Source organism: Schistocerca cancellata, chromosome 7, assembly GCF_023864275.1.
Source record: "Schistocerca cancellata isolate TAMUIC-IGC-003103 chromosome 7, iqSchCanc2.1, whole genome shotgun sequence".
In the NCBI taxonomy this organism is placed as follows: Eukaryota; Metazoa; Arthropoda; class Insecta; order Orthoptera; family Acrididae; genus Schistocerca; species Schistocerca cancellata.
In genome coordinates, this window is record NC_064632.1 from 33,217,893 (window position 1) to 33,243,940 (window position 26,048).

The 26,048-nt window shown below is 40.7% G+C and overlaps 1 protein-coding gene across 1 annotated transcript in view; it reads right to left on the reverse strand.

Moving 5' to 3' along the window:
* Positions 1 to 2,365: 2,365 nt before the first annotated feature.
* Positions 2,366 to 26,048, reverse strand: part of LOC126092541 (proteoglycan 4) — a 174,196-nt gene continuing 150,513 nt past the window's right edge. Inside the window, exons 4-7 of the mRNA XM_049908194.1 lie at positions 11,201 to 11,266; positions 9,948 to 10,058; positions 8,743 to 9,408; positions 2,366 to 3,586 (exon numbers count right to left, since the gene is read on the reverse strand). Of these exons, the coding sequence (XP_049764151.1) occupies positions 3,566 to 3,586; positions 8,743 to 9,408; positions 9,948 to 10,058; positions 11,201 to 11,266 (864 nt within the window). The 3' untranslated portion in view covers positions 2,366 to 3,565. The remainder of the gene's footprint in view (positions 3,587 to 8,742; positions 9,409 to 9,947; positions 10,059 to 11,200; positions 11,267 to 26,048) is intronic.

Here is a 26,048-nt window from a genome sequence, read left to right on the forward strand (position 1 = left end):
TTTGACATGCTGTACTTCACATGTTTAATTTCTGAATGTTCAGTATAGTAAAAACAACAGTTTTTTGAGTGATTTTTAGGGCAGCCTCTTCCATTGCGTTCTTTGAAGATTTCTGCCTTACTAACTTTTTTTTAGAACATCTCTCTTTGATAACAGCTTTTTCTTATTACTTAAAAACAAACATGAAAGTCACAACCACAATGGAAAAAAAAGTTTCTCACAGTTGTGAGTTATTGTTCACATCTGTCTTACTACTGAAATTTCACTGCCTGTTAGTATCACTAAATCTGTTGAAGCAACACGAGAGAGATTATCTTTGTTCATCCAAACAGAAAAGGTTTCCAGAGATTTATTTTCATTCTTTTTCCCCATTTGCTTAGGATTTAATGTAAGACAAGATTATAGTAGTAGAGACATTCCATCTCCTTGGCAAGTGTTTGTTTTAATTTTTTGAAGGGTTTTGATATTCTGCATATAAATTTTACTGTAGACATTGTTTCCGGGAATGTGTGGTTAATGAGGCTTCCTGGTTTTTGGTCTAGCCCCTTACCTTCTAAAATAGGAAAAAGACCATCAAGTCATGTTGTCAAAGTCAACAAAAGAGTAAATGAGTTAGCCATTTCAGGTTGCCTTATTACTTCAGAACTGAATTTAGGTCTATGCATGAGCACCCAAATAAACTTGCTTGGTATTCACCATTTTAATGTTCATTCTGTGCTTGTGTTCTTTCAAGTAAACATGCCGAGTATTCTTGCACGTGACTCAATAAAGTGATACCTTTCTTGTGGATTGGGTTTATGAATGAGTACTTTCACTCTTCTGGTAGTTTTTCTGCGTACCAAAATATCCACGATCATTAGTGTAAGTTCCTAAACTGTGCAGAGTTATCGAAACACAAAGGGATACACAAACACGTCACCTTCTCTGGATGTCTCCCACCTTTTTTTCTAAGGATATGTTTGCAGGTTTCATCTTTAGTGGATGGTTGATACATATGTATCTGAACAGTTGTGTATATCAGACAGGTGACTAAATTTCTCCTTACACGGCAAGTTCACCAGCTTGCTTTCTGAAAGATTCTGGGGGTGTATCCACAGTTCTTCCCACTGAATGTCCTGCTAAAGCCACACATGTGTTCCCTAAAGTCGATTTCAATAATTTAGTATTGTGTCATCTTTGCTTTATGTTGCCACATTTTCTGATACCCAAAGCATTGTTTAGTCTAGTAGGATTCTTATTCTTTTACTGTACATCATACTAAAACCAATGTACTTCATACTAAAACCAATGTACAGCAGCTCCATAAACAATACAGTACCCTTTACTTGAATTTTTTTTAGAAAGTTTTTACTACTTGTGATTTATCTACTACAATGAAATTTAATTTGTTGTGTGCATTGTTTTGTGTATAGTTGAATTAAATAATATTTTTCAGTTATAAAAAATAGTTAACGTAAGTACACAGTTACAGAGGGGGTGGGTGGGGGTGAGGGTGGGTGGGGGTGAGGGTGGGTGGGGGCGGGTGTGTGTGTGTGTGTGTGTGTGTGTGTGTGTGTGTGTGTGTGTGTGTGTGTGTGAGCGTGAGCAGCAGTGACAGATTTGGCAGTTCAGACAATGGCGCAGGATCAACTCTGTATGGCACTTTTCGCTGACTATTCATTGAACAACATGGTAATATGCTGTTGCTGTCAGTGTCCCACTCCCTTTCATCTCCAACCCTAACTGCAGTCAAAAGTAATTACTGTATTCTACAAAAGCCAGCTGCATATGTTCACTGTCTGGTAAAGTTACCATTATCTGATCTCTGATAATTACTTGCCCTCATTCTTTTAATAACAATATTTATGACCTAAGTGGTCATTTCAGATATGAATGTACTATTGGATTATTACATTTTTCCCCATATGTTACAGTATTGTTTATTATATGAATATTCATTGACCCAATAAAGGAGATGTAGAGTTCAGCATGCGTGTCCGATCACGGATTAAGTTCATGAAACAGTTTCCCCTCTAACAGCTGGTTCCTGAAGTTAGTGTGTGGCCGCTTTGTGCTTATGTACATTGCTGAGTAATAATGAGAGGAGTTACATGGTACTTAGATATGAACATCCAATGCACAAGAATGGTCCAAGAAATTATTGGAAACAGGCAAGGTCTATAAGAAAGAACACTCACATGCAACATATTTAGTGGCAAACAATTGCCTCCTCCTTTGGGCAACTCCTTGTTTATTAATGTTGAATCTATTTTGATCTTTAAACAAATTATCTTTAGTATATCATTACTTTATTTCCCTTCATATTCCAGGTGAGTGACTTTCCTGTCAACTTATATAGTTTAGGGAAAGGTTTTTTACACAGAAAGAATTTTGCCAGATTTTAATGTATACTTTTACAATACAGAGAAATTGCTTTCAAAGCACCACTATAACTTATGCTATTGATTCAAAGCAAAACAAAGGAATGAATACTCAAATATAAAGGGGAATATTTATTACATATCAATGCTGTAAAACATTTTAAACTAAGAACTGTACACAAATCCAATGCTGAAAATATAGTATCAGACTTTTACACTCTCATAGTTTGCCAAACAATACTTTCACATATGATTAAGGCTGACAATGTGTACAAAAGATGAAATGGAAAAAAATTTTCAAGATAATATCACGTTATACAAATGCACAACTTGACGACACTAGGTTTTGTGCACTTAATTTCGTTGCATAGGTCTGCAATGTAGCTGCCAATTGTGTAAGCTTGGTCAGTTCTGCAGCTGCTTAATATACACAGACTTTCAATACAATGATATACAAATGTAGTACAATATAAATTATATGCTAAAACACTGTAGAAATATATATTTATATATAATATAGAGATCTCAAGGTAATGTAAAAACTGCACAATTCATAAATTTAATTTCTGAAATTTAGATGTCAGTAAAAATATTCTTTATTTGCTAAATCTAAATCTACAAATCAGAAAAATTCATACAAAACTTCAGATAATAATACAAAATCTTAAGAAAATATTTCCATAATTTTTAAAAAATTATCCAGAAATTTATCAAATTTTGCTTCCTGTGTGATGTAAGATAACTGACGCAACTCAGATCTACATTCGAATCCACTGAAAGAACCACTCCCCCGCACTTACTGAACTACAATGAGAAACAAATCTCGCAATCTTGCCTACAATATTTTACAAACTGCATATCGTCCATAATGCTGTCTCCATATCTTTAAAAATTTTACATCACAAGCATGAAACCACTTCTCTTTGTAACACATGTTATGTAAATATATTGTGACAATGCTTTGGAAGGAGAATGTCAAGTAAGAGTATTTTTTTAACTTCAATACAGATTTAATTACATACGGCATCACATTAGTGCCTGCTTTGTCTTGGTCCTCTGGTGAACTTTTCGTGGCTAAAATAATTAGATGCCACTGATGGTGTAGAAAAGGCACAAGCATATGTTCCATTACTTGACTGGCCACACACACCACCATTCACTTAGGCGCACTTAGTACCTCTAGTCCGAAAACAGATTCTTCAGTCCTATTCCGCTGCTGGTTTAGCCTGTGAAATGGAAACAGTGTTAATGCTGTACAGATAGTTTTCAGTGTGTTACAAGTACAAAAAATCTCAGTAGCAAAATTATGCAGAGTGTACTTCTAGGAAGTAAAATGAGCAGTACTGCCGATGCATGTAAAAGTGAAGGGAACACCTAGCTTTCAGATTTAATAGTTCCTTTGCCAAAAGGAGATAAGGTTAGGTTGCAGAAGATTAAAAAGAATGTGTGGATCACTCAGACCCCTGGAAGATAAAGAGTCCCACCTGTAGTGAGGATGAGTATTAGTTCAATATGAAGGGGGAGGCATCATAGATGGTACATTAGAAGGCACTGTGCCAGGACAGAATGAGAAGTAAAGAGACTCCAGGTTTGAGAAACAAATAGTGTGATTAAGTCCCTATTTTTACAAGTGGCATTTACCTAAAATTTCCCTGATGAATCTCCGAATATGTAGAACAGAAACAGTTAAAACCCTAAGTTCTATTTCAATTGCAGGGTTTAACTAAAGCCAAACTAACAACAATGCAGTGTTACAGCAATTGGGAATACAATCTTTACTTTGGTTCCAAATTGCACCACAGACTGGGACTATGAGATATTTACCTTCCACAGACTACTTCACATCTTGAAAAGTCAAAACTGCACAAAATCTTTTCTCAGGGGGTTGTAGGATCACAGAAGTGAAGAGCAATTCTCAAACTAACAGGAATGACTTAACTGCGAGTTGAAATCCAGTTATTAGAGAGATGATCCAACGAATCAATGGGAATACCCTTTCTGTGGGGCCACACAATTTTCATTCACAAAACTTGTGTTACAGAACATCTGTAGAATCTAGACGAAAGGGGCAAAGTGAGACCAGAAAGGGCAAGAAAACAAAAACCTGTCATATCTTTCTTACATAAGCATTAATATACTGTTATACACAGGGCATTTCATGCCTTTTGTGTGCTTTTTATATGCTGATAGTTTTGTATTTATTTATTTATTTATTTATGACTTTTGTACAAAGATTTGACTGAGTATTTAAGTGAGTGAGACTTGTCCATTTATTTCTGGCATGTTGTTGTTGTTGTTGTTGTGGTCTTCAGTCCTGAGACTGGTTTAATGCAGCTCTCCATGTTAAAATATCCTGTGCAAGCTTCATCTCCCAGTACTTACTGCAACCTACATCCTTCTAAATCTGTTTAGTGTATACATATCTTTGTCTCCCTCTACAATTTTTACCCTCCACACTTCCCTCCATTACAAAATTGGCGATCCCTTGATGTCTCAGAATATGCCCTACCAACTGATTCCTTCTTCTAGTCAAGTTGTGCCATAAACTCCTCTTCTCTCAAATTCTATTCAATACCACCTCATTAGTTATGTGATCTACCCATCTAATTTTCAGCATTTTTCTATAGCTCAACATTTGAAAGATATTCTCTTCTTGTCCAGACTATTTATCATCCATGTTTCACTTCCATACATGGCTACACTCCATACAAATACTTCCAGAAACGACTTCCTGACACTTAAATCTACACTCGATGTTAACAAATTTCTCTTCTTCAAAAACACCTTCCTTGCCATTGCCAGTCTACATTTGATATCCTCTCTATTTCAACCATCATCAGTTATTTTGTTCCCCAAATAGCAAAACTCCTTTACTACTTTAAGTGTCTCATTTCCTAATCTAATTCCTCAGCATCACCCGACTTAATTCGACTACACTCCATTATCCTCGTTTTCCTTTTGTTGATGTTCATCTTATATCCTCCTTTCAAGACATTGTCCATTCTGTTCAGCAGCTCTTCTAGATCCTTTGCTGTCTCTGACAGAATTACAATGTCACTGGTGAACCTCAAAGTTTTTACTTCTTCTCCATGGATTTTAATTCCAACTCCGAATTTTTCTTTTGTTTCCTTTACTGCTTGCACAATATACAGATTGAATAACATCGGGGAGAGGCTACAACCCTGTCTCACTCCCTTCCCAACCACTGCTTCCCTTCCATGGCCCATGACTCTTATAACTGCCATCCGGTTTCTGTACAAATTGTAAATACCTTTTGCACCCTGTATTTTACCCCTGCCACCTTCAGAATTTGAAAGAGAGTATTCCAGTCAACATTGTCAAAAGCTTTCTCTAAGTCTACAAATGCAAGAAATGTAGGTTTGCCTTTCCTTAATCTTTCTTCTAAGATAAGTCGTAAGGTCAGTATTGCCCCACGTGTTCCAATATTTCTACAGAATCCAAACTGATCTCCCCCCGAGGTCGACTTCTACCAGTTTTTCCATTCCTCTGTAAAGAATTCGCGTTAGTATTTTGCAGCTGTGACTTATTAAACTGATAGTTCGGTAATTTTTATATCTATCAACACCTGCTTTCTTTGGGATTGGAATTATTATATTCTTCTTGAAGTTGAGGGTATTTCACCTGTCTCATACATCTTGCTCACCAGATGGTAGAGTTTTGTCAGGAATGGCTCCCCCAGTAGTTCTAATGGAGTCCCGGGGCCTTGTTTCGACTTAGATCTTTCAGTGCTCTGTCAAACTCTTCACGCAGTGTCATATCCCCATCTCATCTTCATCTACATTCTCTTCCATTTCTATAATATTGTCCTCAAGATCACCACCCTTGTATAGACCCTCTATATACTGCTTCCACCTTTCTGCTTTCCCTTCTTTGCTTAGAACTGGGTTTCCATCTGAGCTCTTGATATTCATGCAAGTGGTTCTCTTCTCCAAAGGTCTCTAATTTTCCTCGAGGCAGTGTCTATCTTACCCCTAGTGAGATAAGCCACTACATCCTGACATTTGTCCTCTAGCCATCCCTGCTTATCCATTTTGCACTTCCTGTCAATATTTTTGAGACGTTTGGATTCCTTTTTGCCTGCTTCATTTACTGCATTTTTATATTTTCTCCTTTCATCAATTAAATTCAATATTTCTTCTGTTACCCAAGGATTTCTACTAGCCCTTATATTTTTACCTACTTGATCCTCTGCTACCTTCACTATTTTATCTCTGAAAGCTACTCGTTCTTCTACTATATTTCTTTCCCATCATTCTTTTCAGTAATTCCCTAATACTTTCCCTGAAAATCTCTACAACCTCTGGTTCTTTCAGTTTATCCAGGGCCCATCTCCTTAAATTCCCACCTTTTTGCAGTTTCTTCAGATTTAATCTACAGTTGATAACCAATAGATTGTGGTCAGAGTCCATATCTGCCCCTGGAAATGTCTTACAATTTAAAACCTGGTTCCTAAATCTCTGTCTTACCATTATATAATCTATCTGAAACCTTCTAGTATCTCCAGGCTTCTTCCATGTAAACAACCTTCTTTTATGATTCTTGAACCAAGTGTTAGCTATGATTAAGTTATGCTCTGTGAAAAATTCTACCACGCGGCTTCCTCTTTCATTCCTTAATCCCATTCCATATTCACCTACTACATTTCCTTCTCTTCCTTTTCCTACTATTGAGTACCAGTCACCCATGACAAATTTTCGTCTCCCTTCACTATCTGAATAATTTCTTTTATCTCATCATATATATCATCAACGTCTTTGTCATCTGCGGAGCTAGTTGGCATATAAACTTTTACTACTGTGGTAGGCATGGGATTCATATCTATCTCTGCCACAATAATGCCTTCACTACGCTGTTTGTAGCAGCTTACCCACACTCCTATTTTTTATTCTTTATTAAACCTACTCCTGCATTACCCCTGTTTGATTTTGTATTTATAACCTTGTGTTCACCTGACCAAAAGTCTTTCCTCCTGCCACCAAACTTCACTAATTCCCACTATAACTTTAACCTACCCACCTCCCTTTTCAAGTTTTCTAACCTACCTGCCCGATTAAGGGATCTGATATTCCACGCTCCGATTCGTAGAATGCTAGTTCTCTTTCTTCTGATGACGACATCCTCCTGAGTAGTCCCCGCCCGAAGATCCAAATTGGGGACTATTTTACCTCCGGAATATTTTACCCAAGAGGACACCATCATCATTTAACCATACAGTAAACATGCATGCCCCCAGGAAAAATTACAGCTGTAATTTCCCCTTGCTTTCAGCCGTCTGCAGTACCAGCACAGCATGGCCGTTTTGGTTACTATTGCAAGGGCAGATCAGTCAATCATCCAAACTGTTGCCCCTGCAACTACTAAAAAGGCTGCTGCCCCTCTTTTGGCATACATAGTTATAAAGCAGACTAGAAAAAAACAAGACACATTACACTTCTACAAAACTGACACTGCAGTGATGACAGTTTTGAAGGATGGATTTATGTAAGAACCTTTTCTTAAGGGAAGTATGGCCAACCACTGTCTGTCATATGGTTTAAGAAATTTTGAACATCAGTGTAAATTCATACTAAGTGCAGGCAAGATGGTACTCAGTTTTACAGGACACCAAGCATCGAGCTGAGACAATGTATAATTTACCAATGCAGAAACTATGCTTCACAGTTCCAAAACTTCTGCAACATTAATGTTTGTATCTGCAGAACAATGAGAAATACTCTCATTTTTGTGGGATTATCCACTATCTTATCTTACTCCAACAATTTGACAATTTTCTTACACTTCAAAAATATTTGGGACACACATTCTCCGTCAAGATTGTATTTCTACTGGCACAGATTATACACAGCAGTTTTCTTTATTAACTGCATGAGGAAACCTAAGTACCGTAACAGTTATTTAGGACAGTTGTGTGCTTTACAGATACCTTATTATTTTCCATTGTCAAGCAGTATCAAAAACTGAAGCTTTGTGGGAATTCAGGAATCTGCAAATGTAGTGCTAATATGAAGAACCCTCAATTTGAACTGTATTCTCAAGAATTAAATTTCAACATCCAACCACTGCAATGTGAGTCTTTGATATTTAAAAGTTACATATTATTAGTCTTCACAGCTATGAAAATTATGGTAAAGGTATATTTACTCAAAGTCAGCAATGTCCTCCAAGATTAGCCAGAGGTCAATAAATCTGGATGCACACATAATGATTAGGGTGCTTTTGGTTAACAAAGTATTAGAACGTAGAAAAAGTAAGATCCTAGCACAAGTAAAAAGGAAATTGAAGTAGTACACAGGTGTGTTCTCTTTCAGGCAAAACTAACTACTAAAGCCACACAACTTCTATATAAACATCTGTAACGTACCTGCGTGTCTGTACCAGAGTCTGTTGAGGCAACTGCAGAATCTGCTTCAGCAGGTACTGCTGCTGAATCTACGGCCACAACTGTAACATTTTCTGATGACTGTACGACATTGTCAGTTGTGGCAGCAGCGGCAGCAGGTGTGGGAGTAGCTGGTGCTTCCGATGCAGGAGAATTCTCTGGCTTATCTTCCTGTGGAAGTGGCTGTGGCTGTGGTTCCGGAGTTGTTGGCACAGGAGGGATAACTGACGGAGGCTCTACAGCTGCTGGAACCTCTGGTACTTCAGAGGAGACCTTTGCTTCTGGAACTGGGCTATCTGCTAATTCAGGCTGAGCCACCGAGACTGGCGACACAGCCACCTCTGCCGGGATCTGGGGTCCTTCTGTTGTCGAAGCTGGTGTGGGGGAAGCCGGTGCTGCAGGCAGTGATGTCTCAACTGGGGGAATGACCTCTCTAGTGGTCTCAACAGATTCTACAGGAGAGGCAGCTGCTGCTAGCACTGGCGCTTCGGGAGATGCTGCTTCGACCTTCACCTCGACCGGCGGCTGAGGAGATTTTGGTTCTTCAGCAGGTGGTGGATTTGAAGGAACTGCTGGAGCTACTTCCTCAACTTTAGCTGGCTCCTCTTTCTCCAGTTTAATTTCTGAATTTGTTTCTGTTGCACTAGCCTGAAAAAATAAGTACGAAATTAAAATTAAATCTTATAGGTACAGAAAATATAACCCCTACATCAGCTCATTTCAGCTGATCATGCTGCTTTGAATTGAAGATTTAAGAAATTAATGGCAATAGTAAAAACCTGCAGTTTAACTTCTTATTACAGTAGCTCCAGTGCATGTGAGATACTAGTAAAATTATTTCACCAGACTGTGTGGGCTTCATTACTATCCAAAGGAATTACCTCATTTAGAGGGAAACAAAACCTAAGGTTTAGGCACTAATTTTTGCATCCGTTTGAACTTTAGCACTCCCTCAAAGTACCAGCTTCGTATGAAATTATAGTCTATTACTTTTCAGTCACAATTGGCTACTTAATTTGTGAGATCTGCCACTCACCAGCCTTACACCTTTCCCTCCAACCATTGTTTATATTCCTCCGAGACATACCTCACTGTTATAGACTAATCATGGTGATGTTTAGGAAGCCAAGCTATTACTAGCTAGATCACTGCTCAAAGTGTTTTGCTGGAGTAACTACAGTACTTACTTCCTGAGCTTGTGCCTCATTTGGAGCCGAAACTTCTGGTTCTTTTGCTTCTGGTGAAGATGGTACTTCTGATTTGCCTTCCACTTTCACTTCCACCGATGACGAATCAGCCTGAAAGAATTAATTACATAAACATTACAACTCTCTCTCTCTCTCTCTCTCTCTCTCTCTCTCTCTCTCTCTCTCTCTCTCTCTCTCTCTCTCTCCCCCCCCTCCCTCCCTCCCCCGCTCTCTGCGCGCGCATCAATCCAGAGCTGCTGCTATGAAACAGGAGAACATGAAACTGTCCTGTCTGGTCCTTTATTACTTTCATAGCGTTCATACATGCCAGATATTACACTGTTCAAACAAGTTTCCATTCCCTTATGAACACATTGCCCAACAGCCTCCTCCACCCTCAGTTCCCCTCCTTACACCCACACCTTTTGGCAGCAATTCTCAACTTCATGTTTTTGTAATTACAATAAAACATTAAGAATAATGCTAAAACTGAACATTTTAGAATTAACCATACCAAATTATGACCAATAAACAATGTATAAAATTATTTGTACATTGGCGTTTTGCAAAACACAAGGCACTAGTTTTGATCTCTAACTTTATTTGCAATTAATTCTACCCAAACTTTAATAGGGCTGATTTCATAATCTAACATGTATGATTTTTGAATATTTCCCTTAAAATCCAAGATTTAAGAATAACGTATTCAGAAAATTGAGCTAAAATATTAACATAGATTTTAGAAATATGAAATAGTATAAAATTTGGTGGTGTCAATATATAACTTTTCAACTATCTAATCTTAAGGTAAACTAATTTTTTCAAATCGAGACCACCTGGTTTATGAAACGTATGAAGTTGCTGGTTGTTAAGCTTTAATTTTGACACATTTTTTTGTATCTTAATGATTTTATGGTTAAATTATAGTATCTCCTGAACTAATTAACTTTCAATAAAACCAATCGCATCCAAATGTTCGGGATCAAAGGAAACATACCTATAACAAGAATTAAAAATATTTTATGAAAGGGAAAAGTAGACAAATGTGTTTGCACATATGGTGCAATCACAATTTTGTTATGATAAAGAGATGTCTGTAGAATGTCAATGGCTGAAACAAACATTGTGTTTCAAATGGAATCTTAACATCCACATACTGGTCACAAGACCCAGTTGAACCTTTTCTATTGTGGCTAAGCATATTAATATTAACTATATTGCAGAGATAAAGACGGGCTGAGCTCACATCATACCTGTGGTGCAGCTGTGTCTGCTGGCATTTCTGCTGTGCTAGCACCATCGGTCTTCTCTTCTGCAACCTGCAGGCAGATTTCCCTCGAGATCAGCAAGAATAAATTTATTTACAGAATTCTTTAATAATCTAAGAAAAATCCATTTACAGCTGTTCCTACTACAAAGTTAGGAAAATTATTGTACTTTTTGTCATGTGTAAGTGTTATAGAAAACCTATTGCACAGCAAATGTGACGGTGATGTTTAGTGTCAATACCGATTTTGGGCAATTCGAAGCACGCAAGTAAATTACTGGCATCTGGATGCTGCTCTTCCCTTATGGCCAACACCAGTGCCTTTTATTACAGTATGCATTCTAACAGTTGCTCCTACACATCTTAATAGGCATCATAGGTAGAACCTGTCTCCAAATGAACCATTTTTTTATTATTATTAACATCCTCTCATGAGCTGCTTACAGTTCATAGAATAGTAAATGTTATTTACTGTGACTGCTGTATCTATCAATATTTATTATATACTCTAAGGTAAAGACAGGTTTTTCCTAATAACTTAAATGCACATTGCTTCCTGAAGTAAAGTTTTATTCTGGAAGGATGAGTACCATAATGACAACTTGAAGCTGTTCAAAACTGACAGGATGGGAGGGGATGTGAATCCCATGACTACCAGCTTGCCTCCCTTTCTAACAACGCACTACATTTTTATCTTATTTGTTTCTGTCCTGTTTCTTGCACTAATATTTATTTTCCTTTAAATCTGTAACTACCACCACCGACTGAAAGTATTAGAAGTGCTAACGACTGTAGTAACATTGTATGTTCTCTTTGTGCTCAAAATATTGTAATATATCTTCGTCTAAAGTAATTATTAAAATGAAATATCAACCCACAAAAACACCAAATCACTGATGCCAAATACAAATTCAGTAAAATACATTTTCTGACAAATTTTAGTCACAGAACTAATTTCTCCACTAACGAAACATCTGACATAACTAAAGCCAGTGCTGCAAGAAGTAATTGAACCCTCAGCTGTAACAGTCTACTTATCTCTAACTCCATGCATACACCTTCGATGCCTCCTTATCTAGCACACAAACCAAGTTTTCTTCTGCACTATTACCTACATACTTTTTCTTCAGCATAATCTTATTTCCAGCCTTTCTCCCCACAGCAAGAAGGTACTTCATATTCTGTTCACAGAGGATGCAATTTAACACCCAATTGTGACCATCTTAATTCCTGCCAGCTCTACTTTGGCTGTTTCACACCAACTGCTGAACTGGCAACTACTTTCTAACTTTGGGTATAAACTAATTTCAATTAGTATTATGAAGATAAACTACATCATCTAACTCCACATAAGACAACTAAATGAATTACTCTAAAATCTACTATCCCTTACTTGGCATAGTGCTGGAAAGCAAATGTCATTTGATCTGTGACATGAAAATTAAGTTACAGCTTCTGATTCACAATAGTAAAATTTACCACAAATCTTGGATCAACCCTTCTCTATAAAATCCTGACAGAAACAGAAGGAAACTAGAAGTGGTATTTGTAAGGAATCCATCCTCTCAAGTGGGTTTCACAGATTGTGAAAAATCACCTTACTCGTAACAGATTTGAAACACCATGTTTTGACACTACCTAATTAGCATTTAAAATTTTACTTATGAAATAATTTACACTGCTTGAGCACTTTACTAATACATAATTAGGTGCATTGCAGTTATATGTACATTACATTAATCTGAATTGTGATGAGGTTCATTTGCTGGGTGCAGCAGTAAGGTAATAGTAGTCACAGCTGCTGTTTTCAGTCTAAGGAGTGGTCTGATGGAGCTCTCCATGCTAATCTACTCTGTCCAACCCTCTTCAACTCTGAGTAACTACTGCAACCTACGTCCTACCGACGTCAGCTTATACATCTAAATATAACCATTTTTGCTTGAAATTTAGCTGTCTGGCAGTGAGACTACAGTAATAAACACATCACAACTTAACAGTTTCACATTCAGACGTTTACATCACTCCAGAGACCACGATATAAACATTAGGAATGTAAACGTGTTAACCTGTCATGCGTTTGTTACTGTGCTCAGAGTGCCAGACAACTCAGTTTCCAGCTAAAATGGTTATTTTTCCAATACGAAATCTTACTGGAGCACCGAGCAAATGAACCTCACCACAGTTCAGATTAACATAATATACATAAAACTCTAATGCAACTGACAATGGCATTGTGCTAATTAAATATTAGTAAAAAGTGACTGATGCAGTAGAAATTAATTCTTAAATTTACAGTACAATCACACACCTCAAACATTTCCATATAAAACAGATATATTTTAAGTCTGGTGTACCAGAAGTGAGGTTGAAGGTGGCGGTGCTGGTGAAGCAAAACAATTATCCCAGGAAATCGTTACTTGTACCTGTAAATTCCAATCTCTATCACCATAAACTTTTCGACAGTAATTTCTCTCGGCTGCTGTCCACTGATGAGACTTCACAGGAAACTGCACTTTTTATGCATACTTGTATTCGAATGTTTTCATCGCTCGTTGCATACTGTGCAATTTCCATAATCTTAAAGCAGATGACGCCGATTACCAGTTCCCAATATGTCTACAGCTGAAGAATGCCAGATGCCTCTGTTCCGAGGGACCCGCCACATATATTCAGTTTAAATTCAGTTTAAGAGAAGCCTAAAGGATTTATTGGTGGCCAACTCCTACTCCATTGATGAATTTCTTACTAAAACCAACTGATTTGTATATAAGTACAACATAACTTCTGCACAATTTCAGTGCAGTAATGTGTTCACTGAAAATTTGTGTGTGTGTGTGTGTGTGTGTGTGTGTGTGTGTGTGTGTGTGTGTGTGTGTGTGTGTGTGTGTGTGTGTAAGTATAATCTAACTTCTGCACCATTTCAGTGCAGTAATGTGTTCATTGTAAATAAGTATTACAGTAGTTGTATTACATGTTTATTACCTTATAAATAAATAAAAAACTTTATTTTAAACTCAGTGCATTAGTATTTGTAAATTGACTCTTAGTGTTCAGTAAAAAATGATCATTCTACTTGGGACCTGTGGAATGGTACATTAGCTTATTTGTTTTAGTTGTAAATATTTGTCATGTATTATTGTTTTTCTGACATGTTCCACATCCTGGAGGACCACCTCACTACGGATCAATTGGAATGAAAGTAAATCTAATCTAATCTAATCTAATATAGGGGCCAGAGGGTGAAATGTACTGCCAAGCACATCTGGACCCCAGTGGAAAAAAGTAACCTCTCTAAGCTGACAAGAGGCACCAGAGTATATCTTACAACACGTCATTTGAATTTACGCCTAATCTATTTAATATCATCCTCTTATGGAATAATAGTACTTTTCGTCTAAAGTGTGTCTTTTTCTTTCACCTCCCACAGCCAGAGAAATACTCAACGACCTTTTGACCTGCACCATAAGTTCAGAAACTGTCGTAGAGCGCATATGTGGGGAGGGTTCAGTACCAAATGCAACACTTTTCTCGTACAATTTCGGTTAGAAATGCGTAATTTATTGTGGGGCGGGGTGGGATGGGATGATATCGCCCAAGCCCCTGCACTTTCATGAAGTTCAGACAGGTGGCAGTGCAATATGTAGCCTCCAAAATGGCGTCTGTAACAGAGGTGCAGTCCAAGCAGAGAGCTGTCAGTCTCTTTCGGCAGAAAAAGAGCACCTCAGGTATTCGGAATGTCTACGGGGACCTGGCAGTGAACGAAAGCACAGTGAGTAGTAGCCGAGGCGCCTGTTATCTCAACAAGGTGGCGCAAGCCCGCCCGACGCCCCGCGCGCCGTCCACCCACACACAGCTGTGGCTCCTGCAGTGTTGGAACGTGCGGACACACACATTCGTGGTTACCGACGGATCACCATCACCATCACCGAACACAGATCAATCGAGAAAACAGGAAGAAGTTGTGTGGAACTACGAAAAAAATTAGTAAAATATACAAACTGAGTAGTCCATACGAAGATAGGCAACATCAAGGACAGTGGGAATCAAGGAGCGCCGTGGTCCCGTGGTTAGCGTGAGTAGCTGCGCAACGAGAGGTCCTTGGTTCCAAGTCTTCCCTCGACTGAAAAGTTTACTTTATTTTCGCACAGTTATGATCTGTCCGTTCGTTCATTGACGTCTCTGTTCACTGTAATAAGTTTAGTGTCTGCGTTTTGCGACCGCACCGCAAAACCGTGCGATTAGTAGACGAAAGGACGTGCCTCTCCAATGGGAACCGAAAACATTTGATCGCAAGGTCATAGGTCAACCGATTCCTCCACAGGAAAACACGTCTGATATATTCTATACGACACTGGTGACGGCATGTGCGTCACATGACAGGAATATGTTGTCGACCCACCTAACTTCTACACTTAGAGAATGGGTAAAAAGATTCTTCTACCTTGCCCGATTTAGGTTTTCTTGTGGATGTGATAATCACTCCCAAAAAAGTGATGAAAACATAATAGTTTGTCACACAAACTGAAAATAAAAAACTAAACTTTTCACTCGATGGAAGACTTGAACCTAGGACCTCTCGTTCCCTAGCTGCTCACGCTACCCACGGGACCACAGCGCTCCTCGATTCCCACTGTCCTTGATGTTGCCTATCTTCGTATGGACTACTCAGTTTGTATATTTTACTAATTTTTTTCGTAGTTCCACACAACTTCTTCCTGTTTTCTCGATTGATCTGTGTTCAGTTTTTCAAGGCCTATTCACTGTGCCAACTTATAACTAAATCTGAGGGGGGTGCGATGGGGAGGTACCCTTGTCAGTGCCTGATATAAGACCAGGAGGAGCAACGAAGGTCCATCTGTGCGGAATTGTTTAGAAGTTACGAGGTTCATCGAGACCATTTTTATTGTCTAAGATCGTCGAAAGCGATAAAACATGGGTTTCATCACTTCGGACCGGACACGAAACGGCAATCCACGGAGTGGCGCGACACCGCCTATTCTCCAAAGAGAAAGTCAAAGCCGCACGCTGTGAAGTCACGGCGACGGTCTTTTGGGGCTGTGAAGGGGTTATTCTGTTTGATGTCCTCCCTCACGGTCCAACGATCAACTAACTGCATTGCGCCATCCTCCAGAACTTTAAGAAGAGACTTCAGCACGTTCGTCGCCACACAAATGCAAATTTACTACTCCATGACAACGCAAGGCCTCAAGTCCGCGCATCCGAGAGGATCTCACGAAACTTCATTGGACTGTTCTTCCTCACTCACACTACAGCCCTGATCTCGCAACTTCCGTATGTTTGGCCCAATGAACGATGCACTCCGCGTGAAACATTGAGTGGAAGATGGGGAGGTTACCGAGGCAGAAAGACGTTGGCTCAGACGTCGACCAGTCCAGCGGTACGTTGTGGGTATACAAGCCGTCCCAGTGAGATGGCTTAATGTCTTCACGTCGAACAGAGATTATGTTGAAAAATAGGCTTTTATAGCCAAAAGAGTCGGTAATAATATGGTGTATTGGAACCTATAAGGAAACCGACCCGATTTCAGAAAAATGTGTCGCATTTAGCCATTATTAAAATAGTAATTCATTCTAGCCTTGTTAAGAAGTTAATCCACAGTAGATTTCTGTGGAAGGTAGTACTATTAAAATTTCCTTAACGTGACACTGTCATTCTGTCTTTTACGAGGGCTGTTTGGAAAGTCAGATCCGATCGGTCGCGAAATGAAAACCACAGTGAAAAATAAAAAATTTTCTATTTCCAACAGCTAATCACACCTTCAGTTACTTCTCTAAATAGTCGCCTCTCCGAGTCAGAAATTTGTCGTGACAGACGTTCCAGTACCCTCGTCGCAGAAACAAGCCGCCGCCAATTCTCTACGCAGGTCTGCCTTCCCCTGTTACCAAAATCACCGCGTAGCCAGCGGTTCATGTGACCAGAGGAGGGAGCAAATTAAGGGCTGTATTGTGGGTGATCAAACAATTCCCGTCGAAAACGCTGCAGGAGCGTCTTCATAGCTCCTGCAAAATGCGGCTGAAAATTGTTTTGAAGAAAGAAACGCTTGACATTTATGTTATATAGGCTGCGTAGCTTCAGGCGAAACCTCTCACCAGGTCCACATACTTGGCGGGAGAGACTTGTTTTAGCCATTTCTACGTTACCACTTTGCGTTCTGAACTGCAAAGAGCGACGCGAAGCGATCGACAGATACACTAAAGACACTGCCCAACACATCTGTGCGAGGTTCCATTGGATTTTCAGAGTTGTTTCCATTTCGCGCCTAATCAAACCTTACTTTCCGAATACGCCTCGTATATGAAGTACCATTCTACAACACATACGCCCTGATTTTTTGTAATTATTTTGCGGGTACGAAATGACTGCCTCCTTGTTCTGCCAACTTTCTTCAAGATTACAACATCGACCTTGCTTTTGATGTCACCTCTTACGTCTGCACACCTCTTTTTCAACGGTCCCAACAGAATTTCGAACTTCTGGGCGGTTTTATAATTTATTATGCTACGTGTAGTTTATAGGATTCGCGCCAATTCTGTGCCTGTTAGCAGACGGAATGTGTTACTCCAGAATCTTTGAATGCAGTCTTAAATCGGCACTGTTTATTCTTAACCTCGCACAACTTTGCTGGTTAAGTGCACGACAACGTTCCGTGTTCATGTACGTCCGGATTTCTTACCTTATCCGACTTTTGTGGTTCCGAGAGTAGGTTCAGATCTGCCCCCATACCAGTAAGTAGCGAGCATGAGAGGTTAATGACCACACTGCTACATGGCACTTGCCCCACATGTCCCTCCATGTGCCAGTTTCATTTGCAAGAAAAAAATTATCTACAAAGATTTATTAAATCTTGATGTAACTGAAGTATTTACAACGTACATGCACAAGGAACGCACATCGCTGCAATTTCCGCCTCATTTACAGCTGAAATGTGAAACAAGAGCTAACATATGGAATTAATGGTTCACAGAGCAGCGGGCGAGATGTAACCGGTACCCGAATAGCAGTCGTCAGGCGCAATTTCAGTGCTGTCTCCAACGCTGTTTTCAGTGCGGTTTTTGTGAAGTAACTGTGGAGACAGCCGAAACAGATTGCAAGTGGGATGCTTCTTACAGTGTCCCGTGTACATGGGAAACTCACATTACAAAAATGTTGTCAAGGAATTAATGTCACCTGTAGAAGCGATAAGCGCAACCTATTTATTTTAGCTCAAATCTCAGTGTAAGGGCAGTTGAGCGTGACATAAAATGCTCAGGGAAGTGTTAACAGTAATTACTGTCGCTTGCTCACGTCAAATTACAATTTTCCGCAAATTTTGTTTGTAATGAGACAAAACAGCAGCTAACGTCGTATTAAACACCCAAGCGCTGGTTTGTGTCGGCGACCTACCCCCCCCCCCCCCCCTCCCGAAACAAAAATCCTTCCAACAAACAACAGCTGGCGACTTTAGGAACAGGACTAAGTAGTCATAAGTTTTTTCATGTCCTCCACGCAATGCTGATTTATATGCAACACACTTTTGAGAATATAAAACGAAACTTCCGACAAAGGGATACGGCTGCGAGATATAGTTGCATTACCCGTCTCTACGTAGCTCATTAATTTCATTTCACAGCGTCACGCAGCAAAGTGTTTCGTATCAAACACAGGTGCGAACGACAGAGGTGGTTCACCCAAGTTACTTTCTCAATCACACTCTCCAAAAATTTCAAACTTTTTCCAACAGTTAAACTGATATTTTTGGTGAAACATCAAATTTCAGCTCAGTTTCTCAGGGTAAGTATACAAGAATCTTCGCGAAATTAAAGTAAACAAGGGTTTAAAAAAAACGATGGACTAAATAGTGTCCGCCTTAAAGCAATTATGTTAGGCGCTTGTTTCACGACGAGTTTCTAAGACTTTCACCATCCTGAGGTAGATCAATGGATGACAATTCCTGTTTCGTTTGTGTGGTATTCAGTGATAGAAACATGTAAACAGTCTCTGAGAACATCTGTTTACGCTATTTGTGTAAAAGATGTTGACGTTAGCGTCAACTGCTGTAAATTATACCATTTCACGGTGTACGGAGCTTCGCGCTCGTTCACTGCTGCTATATTCTTGAGCTGAAAAGCCTCTATTCTAACGATGACATGTACACATGCCTGAAGATTTTTAAGTTTGACACTGTTCGAGCAAAACTTTAGCAGTACCGCTTAACAACAGCTTTAAGGGCGAAACTGCAAATGGGAAATGAGTATCTACAGTCAACGGTGAATATGAGGTTAAAAAATGTGTTCCCTTCTGCTGGAAAGTATTCGAAATTAAGGATAAGACAAATGACTGGCTACATCCAGATAAAATTTTAGTGTCGTCCAGCGATCTACCTGAAGACACAGTTGTAAGCCCTCAAACCAGTCTTGAAACATGAGGACATAAGAGAAATTAGAACTATCTCGAACAGAGGCAGTTTTTAAACCATCTACTCTCATCTACATGATTATTCCAGTTCACAATTAGGTGCCTTGCAGAGGATTCAAGTAACAAGCCACTACTGTTCCAGTCTTGAACAGCGTACATGTCAAAGTTTAGTATCTGCAATACGGGGTTGTGGGTTCGCCTTGGTGCAAAGCATTTATTCGCTAACTAGTTTTAGCGACAATATCGCCATCGTTAGTGGGTTCTTTAATTCTGAAATATGCAAAACATAGCATATCCACAAACATTGTAAAACATTACTATACGTTTACTGTTCGGTTCCAAATAGGTTCTGAGAATTTTTTCATATTAGCTTGTTTGCTTTACGTCGCAGCATAGTTTTTACGTTTGTTGCCACTGTTTACGGCATATTTTCTTTGTTTTTGTTGCCGTTTCTTCCGCATACAACGTACCACCTACAACTTTATGAGTGGCTGTTAGTAAACAAATACAAAACAACTTTGTCAGTGTTATACTATTGGGTTTGCTATAGTGTTGTGAATGCAGTTTTTGGTGTGTACTAGGTTGCCACGTAGTTTGTGATGTACTCTGAACTGGTTCAAAGGGCTCCAAGCACTATGGGACTTAACGTCTAAGGTCATCAGTCCCATAGAACTTAGAACTACTTAAACCTAACTAACCTAAGGACATCACACACATCCATGCACGAGGCAGGATTCGAACCTGCGACCGTAGCAGCAGTGCGGTTCCAGACTGAAGCGCCGAGAACCGCTCGGCCACATCATGTACTCACGTTCGTTGGACGTCTTGCAGCTGCTTTTAAACACAAACATACAACATTTGGCACCTTGTGTTTTTCTGTTTTTAAAAAGCACCTGCAAGCAGTCCAACGAACGTGAGTACATAACATATTACACATACCAAAACTGTATCCACAACACTACAGCAACCCCAACACTTTCATATTTTTTTACTAACAGCCACTTACACAGTTGCAGATAACATGCTGTACGTCTTAGAAACGTCAAAGAAAGCAGAAAAAAGCCAGAAATTGCGGCAACAAACTTAAAAACCAAGCTGTGATGTGAAGCGAGTAAGGTACTAAGACGCGATGAACAGAACATAATATTTTGGAACCAAACGGTCACGTGTTTTACAGTGTTTATAGGTGTGCTATTTTTGTCTTTTTTTAGAATTGAAGAACCCATTGATGGCGATATTGTCGCTGAAACTATTTTGGGGATAAATAAAAAAAAAACTAAAGTTTTTCACCAAGGCGGACCCACAATACGATATAGGTTTTACGTTAGCACAGACTAATGGAAGGGTCTCAAAGCAAAATGATTTTCAAAGTTTAATATTCCCCTTATTACGCAATGTTTTATGCAGTTTGGTCGACCAGCAAAGCTGTTTTCGTAAATTACACTGTAGGAAATAATGCAACCCACCGCAAGTCTTTTAGAAATTATTTTATTGTACCATCAAGTGAAAGTCCAAGTTCATGTAGGCAATGAATTGCTTGAACAAGTTGATAAATTTACTTATCTGGGCAGTAATATTACCAGGGATGGAAGGAGCAAGGCAGAAATAGCAGTAGAATTACTCAAGCAAATGCTGCTTTTAACAAGAAGAAAAAAATAACATCTAAGAGCATCAGCCTTGAAATCAGGAAAAGATTTTTGAAATCACGTGTGTGGAGTGTGGCATGCTACGGGTGTGAAACATGGACTCTCGGGACAGAGGAAGATCAGAACTAAATTCTTTTGAAATGTGGTGCTATAGACGCATGCTCAAAATAAAATGTATCGATAAGGTCACAAACTAAGTGGTTCTGGAAAGAGCAGGTGAGAAGAGAAGCTTCTGGAGTTTCATTGTTAAAAGAAGAGTGCCATTTACAGGCCATCTATTAAGACATAAAGGACTCCTGAACACAATCATCGAGGGATATGTCTACAGCGTATAGCAGGGTAAAATTACATAAAATTTTACTTTGTATATAATTATATATAGTTTTACATTTGCATACTAAAATATAACAAATGTCCACCGTGCCATCTGTCTCAGGCCCGAAACTAGTAATGGTACAATAAAATCATTTCTGAAAGGCTGGTGGCTGGTTGCATTATTTCCTATAGTGTAATTTAAGAAATGACACTCGGCTGCAGTTTTAACTGGTATAAAATCTACGTTGACATTTTTGTTAATTCTACACTAACGAAAAGCACCAGAGCAACAGGATAACTGACGACTGGCTACTAAACAGCGCCCATACCTTCTGGGGTGCGGCTTCTTGCGTAGCGGCTGCAGCCGTTTCTGAAGCTGGTGGAGCAGTGGATTCAGGAGCAGTTGGGGCAGGGGCAGGAGCAGGGGCAGGGGCAGGGGTTTCTGTCGGTGAAGCCGCGGCCATGGGAGCAGACTCCGGGCCGGGGATCACTTCTGTAACGGGAGCAGGAGCGGGTTCGGGAGCGACCGCAACTGGGGGTGTAGGTTCTGCTGGCGACGCAGGTTCAGGTGCAGGTGTGGCTGTGGGGGCGGGTGCAGGTTCGGCCGCGACTGCAGCCGGCGGTGCGGATTCAGGTGCAGGGGTAGGTTCGGCAACAGCTGGAGCGGGTTCAGAGGCAGGCGCTGGGGGCTGGACGGGCTCAGGCTTGGCGGGGGCGGGGGCGGCGGCTGCGGCAGCCTGCTCGGCAGGGGTGTCTGCGGCGGGGGCGGCCGCGGACGACATGGCGGCTCGCGACAGCACGGCTCCCAGGAAGCACGCGGCGACGCCGACGAGCCCAAGGCACAGCAGCACCAGTACCAGCGACAGCGTGTCCGGGCTGCGAGGGCGGCGCTCCCCCTCGGCGGCGTCGGCGGCGGTGGCGGAACTAGGCGCCCGGCACGGCCGCTCGCGCACTTTTATATTTACCCAGTACCCCTCCTCCTCTGCGGCCCGGCCTTCGAGGAGCACCACGAACCGAAATACCCCGTCCCCACCCCCCACGCCGGCCTACCCTGCCGCGGCATTCCGAGAGGTCGGGACACGGGCTTCCGGAAGCGGCGGCCGCCGCAGCGCCACACACACAAAGAGCGCCTGCCATTGGTCGCCTGCCGAACGGGCGGATCGCGTTTCACGGTGACATTCCCGGCGCCCGGTCTCCCGTGGGGACACGCCCTCCCTCCGAGCAACGCGCCGCTTATTGTCTGCCGCGTCGTCGTCCGCTCGCAGGGATATCGTCCTTGCCGTTCGTACAGTCAGTAACTGCGAGGCTTCTAGTCCAGATTTTAGGTTCCTTTCAGACTATGCTTATGCAACAGCTCCATACTTATCGCTCGACGAAGGATCCTAACCCAAAAACTGATAAATTGCACAAATCTCACCAATATTCAAGAAAGGAAATAGGAGCAATCCACTGAATTACAGGTACATACCATTAACGTTGATATGCAGCTTTTGACAATGTTGACTGGAATACTCTCTTTCAAATTCTAAAGGTGGCAGGGGTAAAATACAGGGAGCGAAAGGCTATTTACGATTTGTGCAGAAACTAGGTGGCAGTTTTAAGAGTCGAGCAGTATGAAAAGGTAGCAGTGGTTGGGAAGTGAGTGAGGCAGCGTTGTAGCCTATCCCCGATGTTATTCACTCTGTATATTGAGCAAGCAATAAAGGAAACAAAAGTTCGGAGTAGGTATTAAAATCCATGGAGAAGAAATAAAAACTGAGGTTCGCCGATGACATTGTAATTCTATCAGAGACAGCAAAGGACTTGGAAGAGCAGCTGAACGGAATGGACAGTGTCTTGAAAGGAGGATATAAGATGAACATCAACAAAAGCAAAACGAGGATAATGGAATGTAGTCGAATTAAGTCGGGTGATGCTGAGGGAATTAGATTAGCAAATGAGACACTGAAAGTAGTAAAGGAGTTTTACTATTTGGGGAGCAAAATAACTGATGATGGTCGAAATAGAGAGGATATAAAATGTAGACTGGCAATGGCAAGGAAAGTGTTTTTGAAGAAGAGAAATTTGTTAACATCGAGTATAGATTTAAGTGTCAGGAAGTCGTTTCTGAAAGTATTTGTATGGAGTGTAGCGATGTATGGAAGTGAAACATGGACGATAAATAGTTTGGACAAGAAGAGAATAGCTTTCAAAATGTTGTTCTACAGAGAAATGCTGAAGATTAGATGGGTAGATCAGATTCAGAAGAATGTAGGCTGCAGTAGGTACTGGGAGATGAATAAGATTGCACACGATAGAGTAGCATGGAGAGCTGCATCAAACCCGTGTCAGGACTGAAGACGACCACAACAACAACAACATGCAGCAGTAATTTGAAACATGTATTGTGTTTGAATATTATGAATTACCTCTAACAGAGCGGTCTACCGACGCGCAGTTAACACAGATTTCAAAAACGTTCTAGTAAACACAACTAGCTCTACTCACACGAAGTGTTCATTGCTAATGACAAGGGATCTCAAATTGATTCCGTTTTTCTACATTTCCAGAACGGTTCTGTCGTAGCTCGCTAGCAGCTTGTAATCAAATTGCGCGCTCCTGCAATACCATCTCGGTTAAGGTAGATTCGTGATTTCCTGTCAGAGACCACACTTCGTAGTAACTGACGGAAAGTCATCGAGTAAAACAGAAAATTTCTGGCGTTGCCGAAGCTAATATCATAGGCAGAGCACCGTAAGAGAGTGGAAAACTTTAACGGGACAGAGAGAATGCTCCACTCAACAATTTGATGTAGGTAACCTGGGGTCCGAGAGCCAGGTTAATGAGATATAGAAGTGAACTTGACTACCGCTTTGTCTAGTATTACTGTTTTCCAGCTTGTTTATAACTAACAAGTATACAAGTTAGACGTACTGTGCTGTTTATGTACATTTCCTGCACATAAACGAGAACGACGAGCCTGATTACTAGCAAGTATTTCCTGGTCGCTGGATCGGAAAGGGAGGTCCTATTCCACGACCTGCTACGTCACCTGACGTGAATCCCCTTAATTATTTCCTATAGGGGTATCTGAAGTCACTTGTGTATGAGGCCCCAGTGGATACGGAGGTGGTATTAATTGCCAGAACTGTAGCTGCCTGTGGCGTGACTAAACACACGAGGGATGTTTGCCAGGTTGCGTCATGAACTGTTCGCCGATGTCATGCTTGCATTGAGGTTGATGGCCGCCAGTTTCAGCACATTTTGTATTGTACAGTACAAATGATCGTTCATTGTGTCGATTGCATTTGCAGATAAATAACGTAAACAGAAAGGCACACAGTAATGTGGTTTTATTCCTATTATCTCCTAAGCTGGATTCCCCAACCTCAGGTTCCCTGGCACAAATTGTTCAGTGGACCATCCTCTATGTCCTGTTTGCTCTTATGGCAACACCTTGTATATGGACGATTCAGGAGACGCGCTGAACAGCCGTGTTAAGTTGTTTGCAGATGACGCTGTCCTATCTTCTAGTAAAGTCATCAGAAGACCAAAACAAATTGCAAAACTATATAGAAAAGATATGTGTGGTGCAAAAATTGGCAATTGACCCTAAATAACGAAAAGTGTGAGGTCATTCACACGAGTGCTAAAATGAATCTGTTGAACTTAGGTTACACAATAAATCAGTCAAATCTGAAGACCGCGAATGACAATTACGAAGAACTTAAATTTAAAGGTAAAACAGAAAATGTTGTGGGGAAGACGAACCCAAGACTACGATTTATTAGCAGAACGGTTACAGGATGGAACAGATCTATTAAAGAGACTGTAAACTCCACGGTGTAGGATCCTTACCAGAAACGAAATAGGGTGAACGTAGAGCCTCGAGCAAGTTCATCGAAGAGCAGCACTTTTGTATTATCGAGGAGGGGAGGGGGGAGGAGGGAGGGAGGTCACTGACATGATACAGGACATGGGGTGGACGTCGCTAAAATGCGTTTCTCGTTGAGATGGGAACTTCCTCTTCACAATACGAAAATGTTTTCCTGATGCCGACGAAGGAAGAAACGATCATCATAATAGAAGAGAAACTTGAGCTCGCGCGGAAAAATGGAGGTGTTCTTTCTCCCTGCGCGCTATTCGAGAGTGGAACAACAGAATTAGTGCGAAGGTGTTTCGATGAACCCCCTGCCAGGCACTTGAGTACGATTTGCATAGCAGCCGCGCTGATGTAGGTATTATCACATCCCACGCTGTACTGTCCGTCCCTATGCTGTCACTGACGCTACAGCTTCATAATACTGAGACAAAGTGACAGCCGGGCAATTTGTGCGACACCTGCTCGTCACAGTACACTGATCAGCCAGAACTCTATTACCACCGACCTATCGGTATAAATCTGTCCAGGCGACAGCAGCGTCACCTGGCGAAGAATAACTGCCAGTCAGACACACGCACCGTGCATGTAGTGTAAGT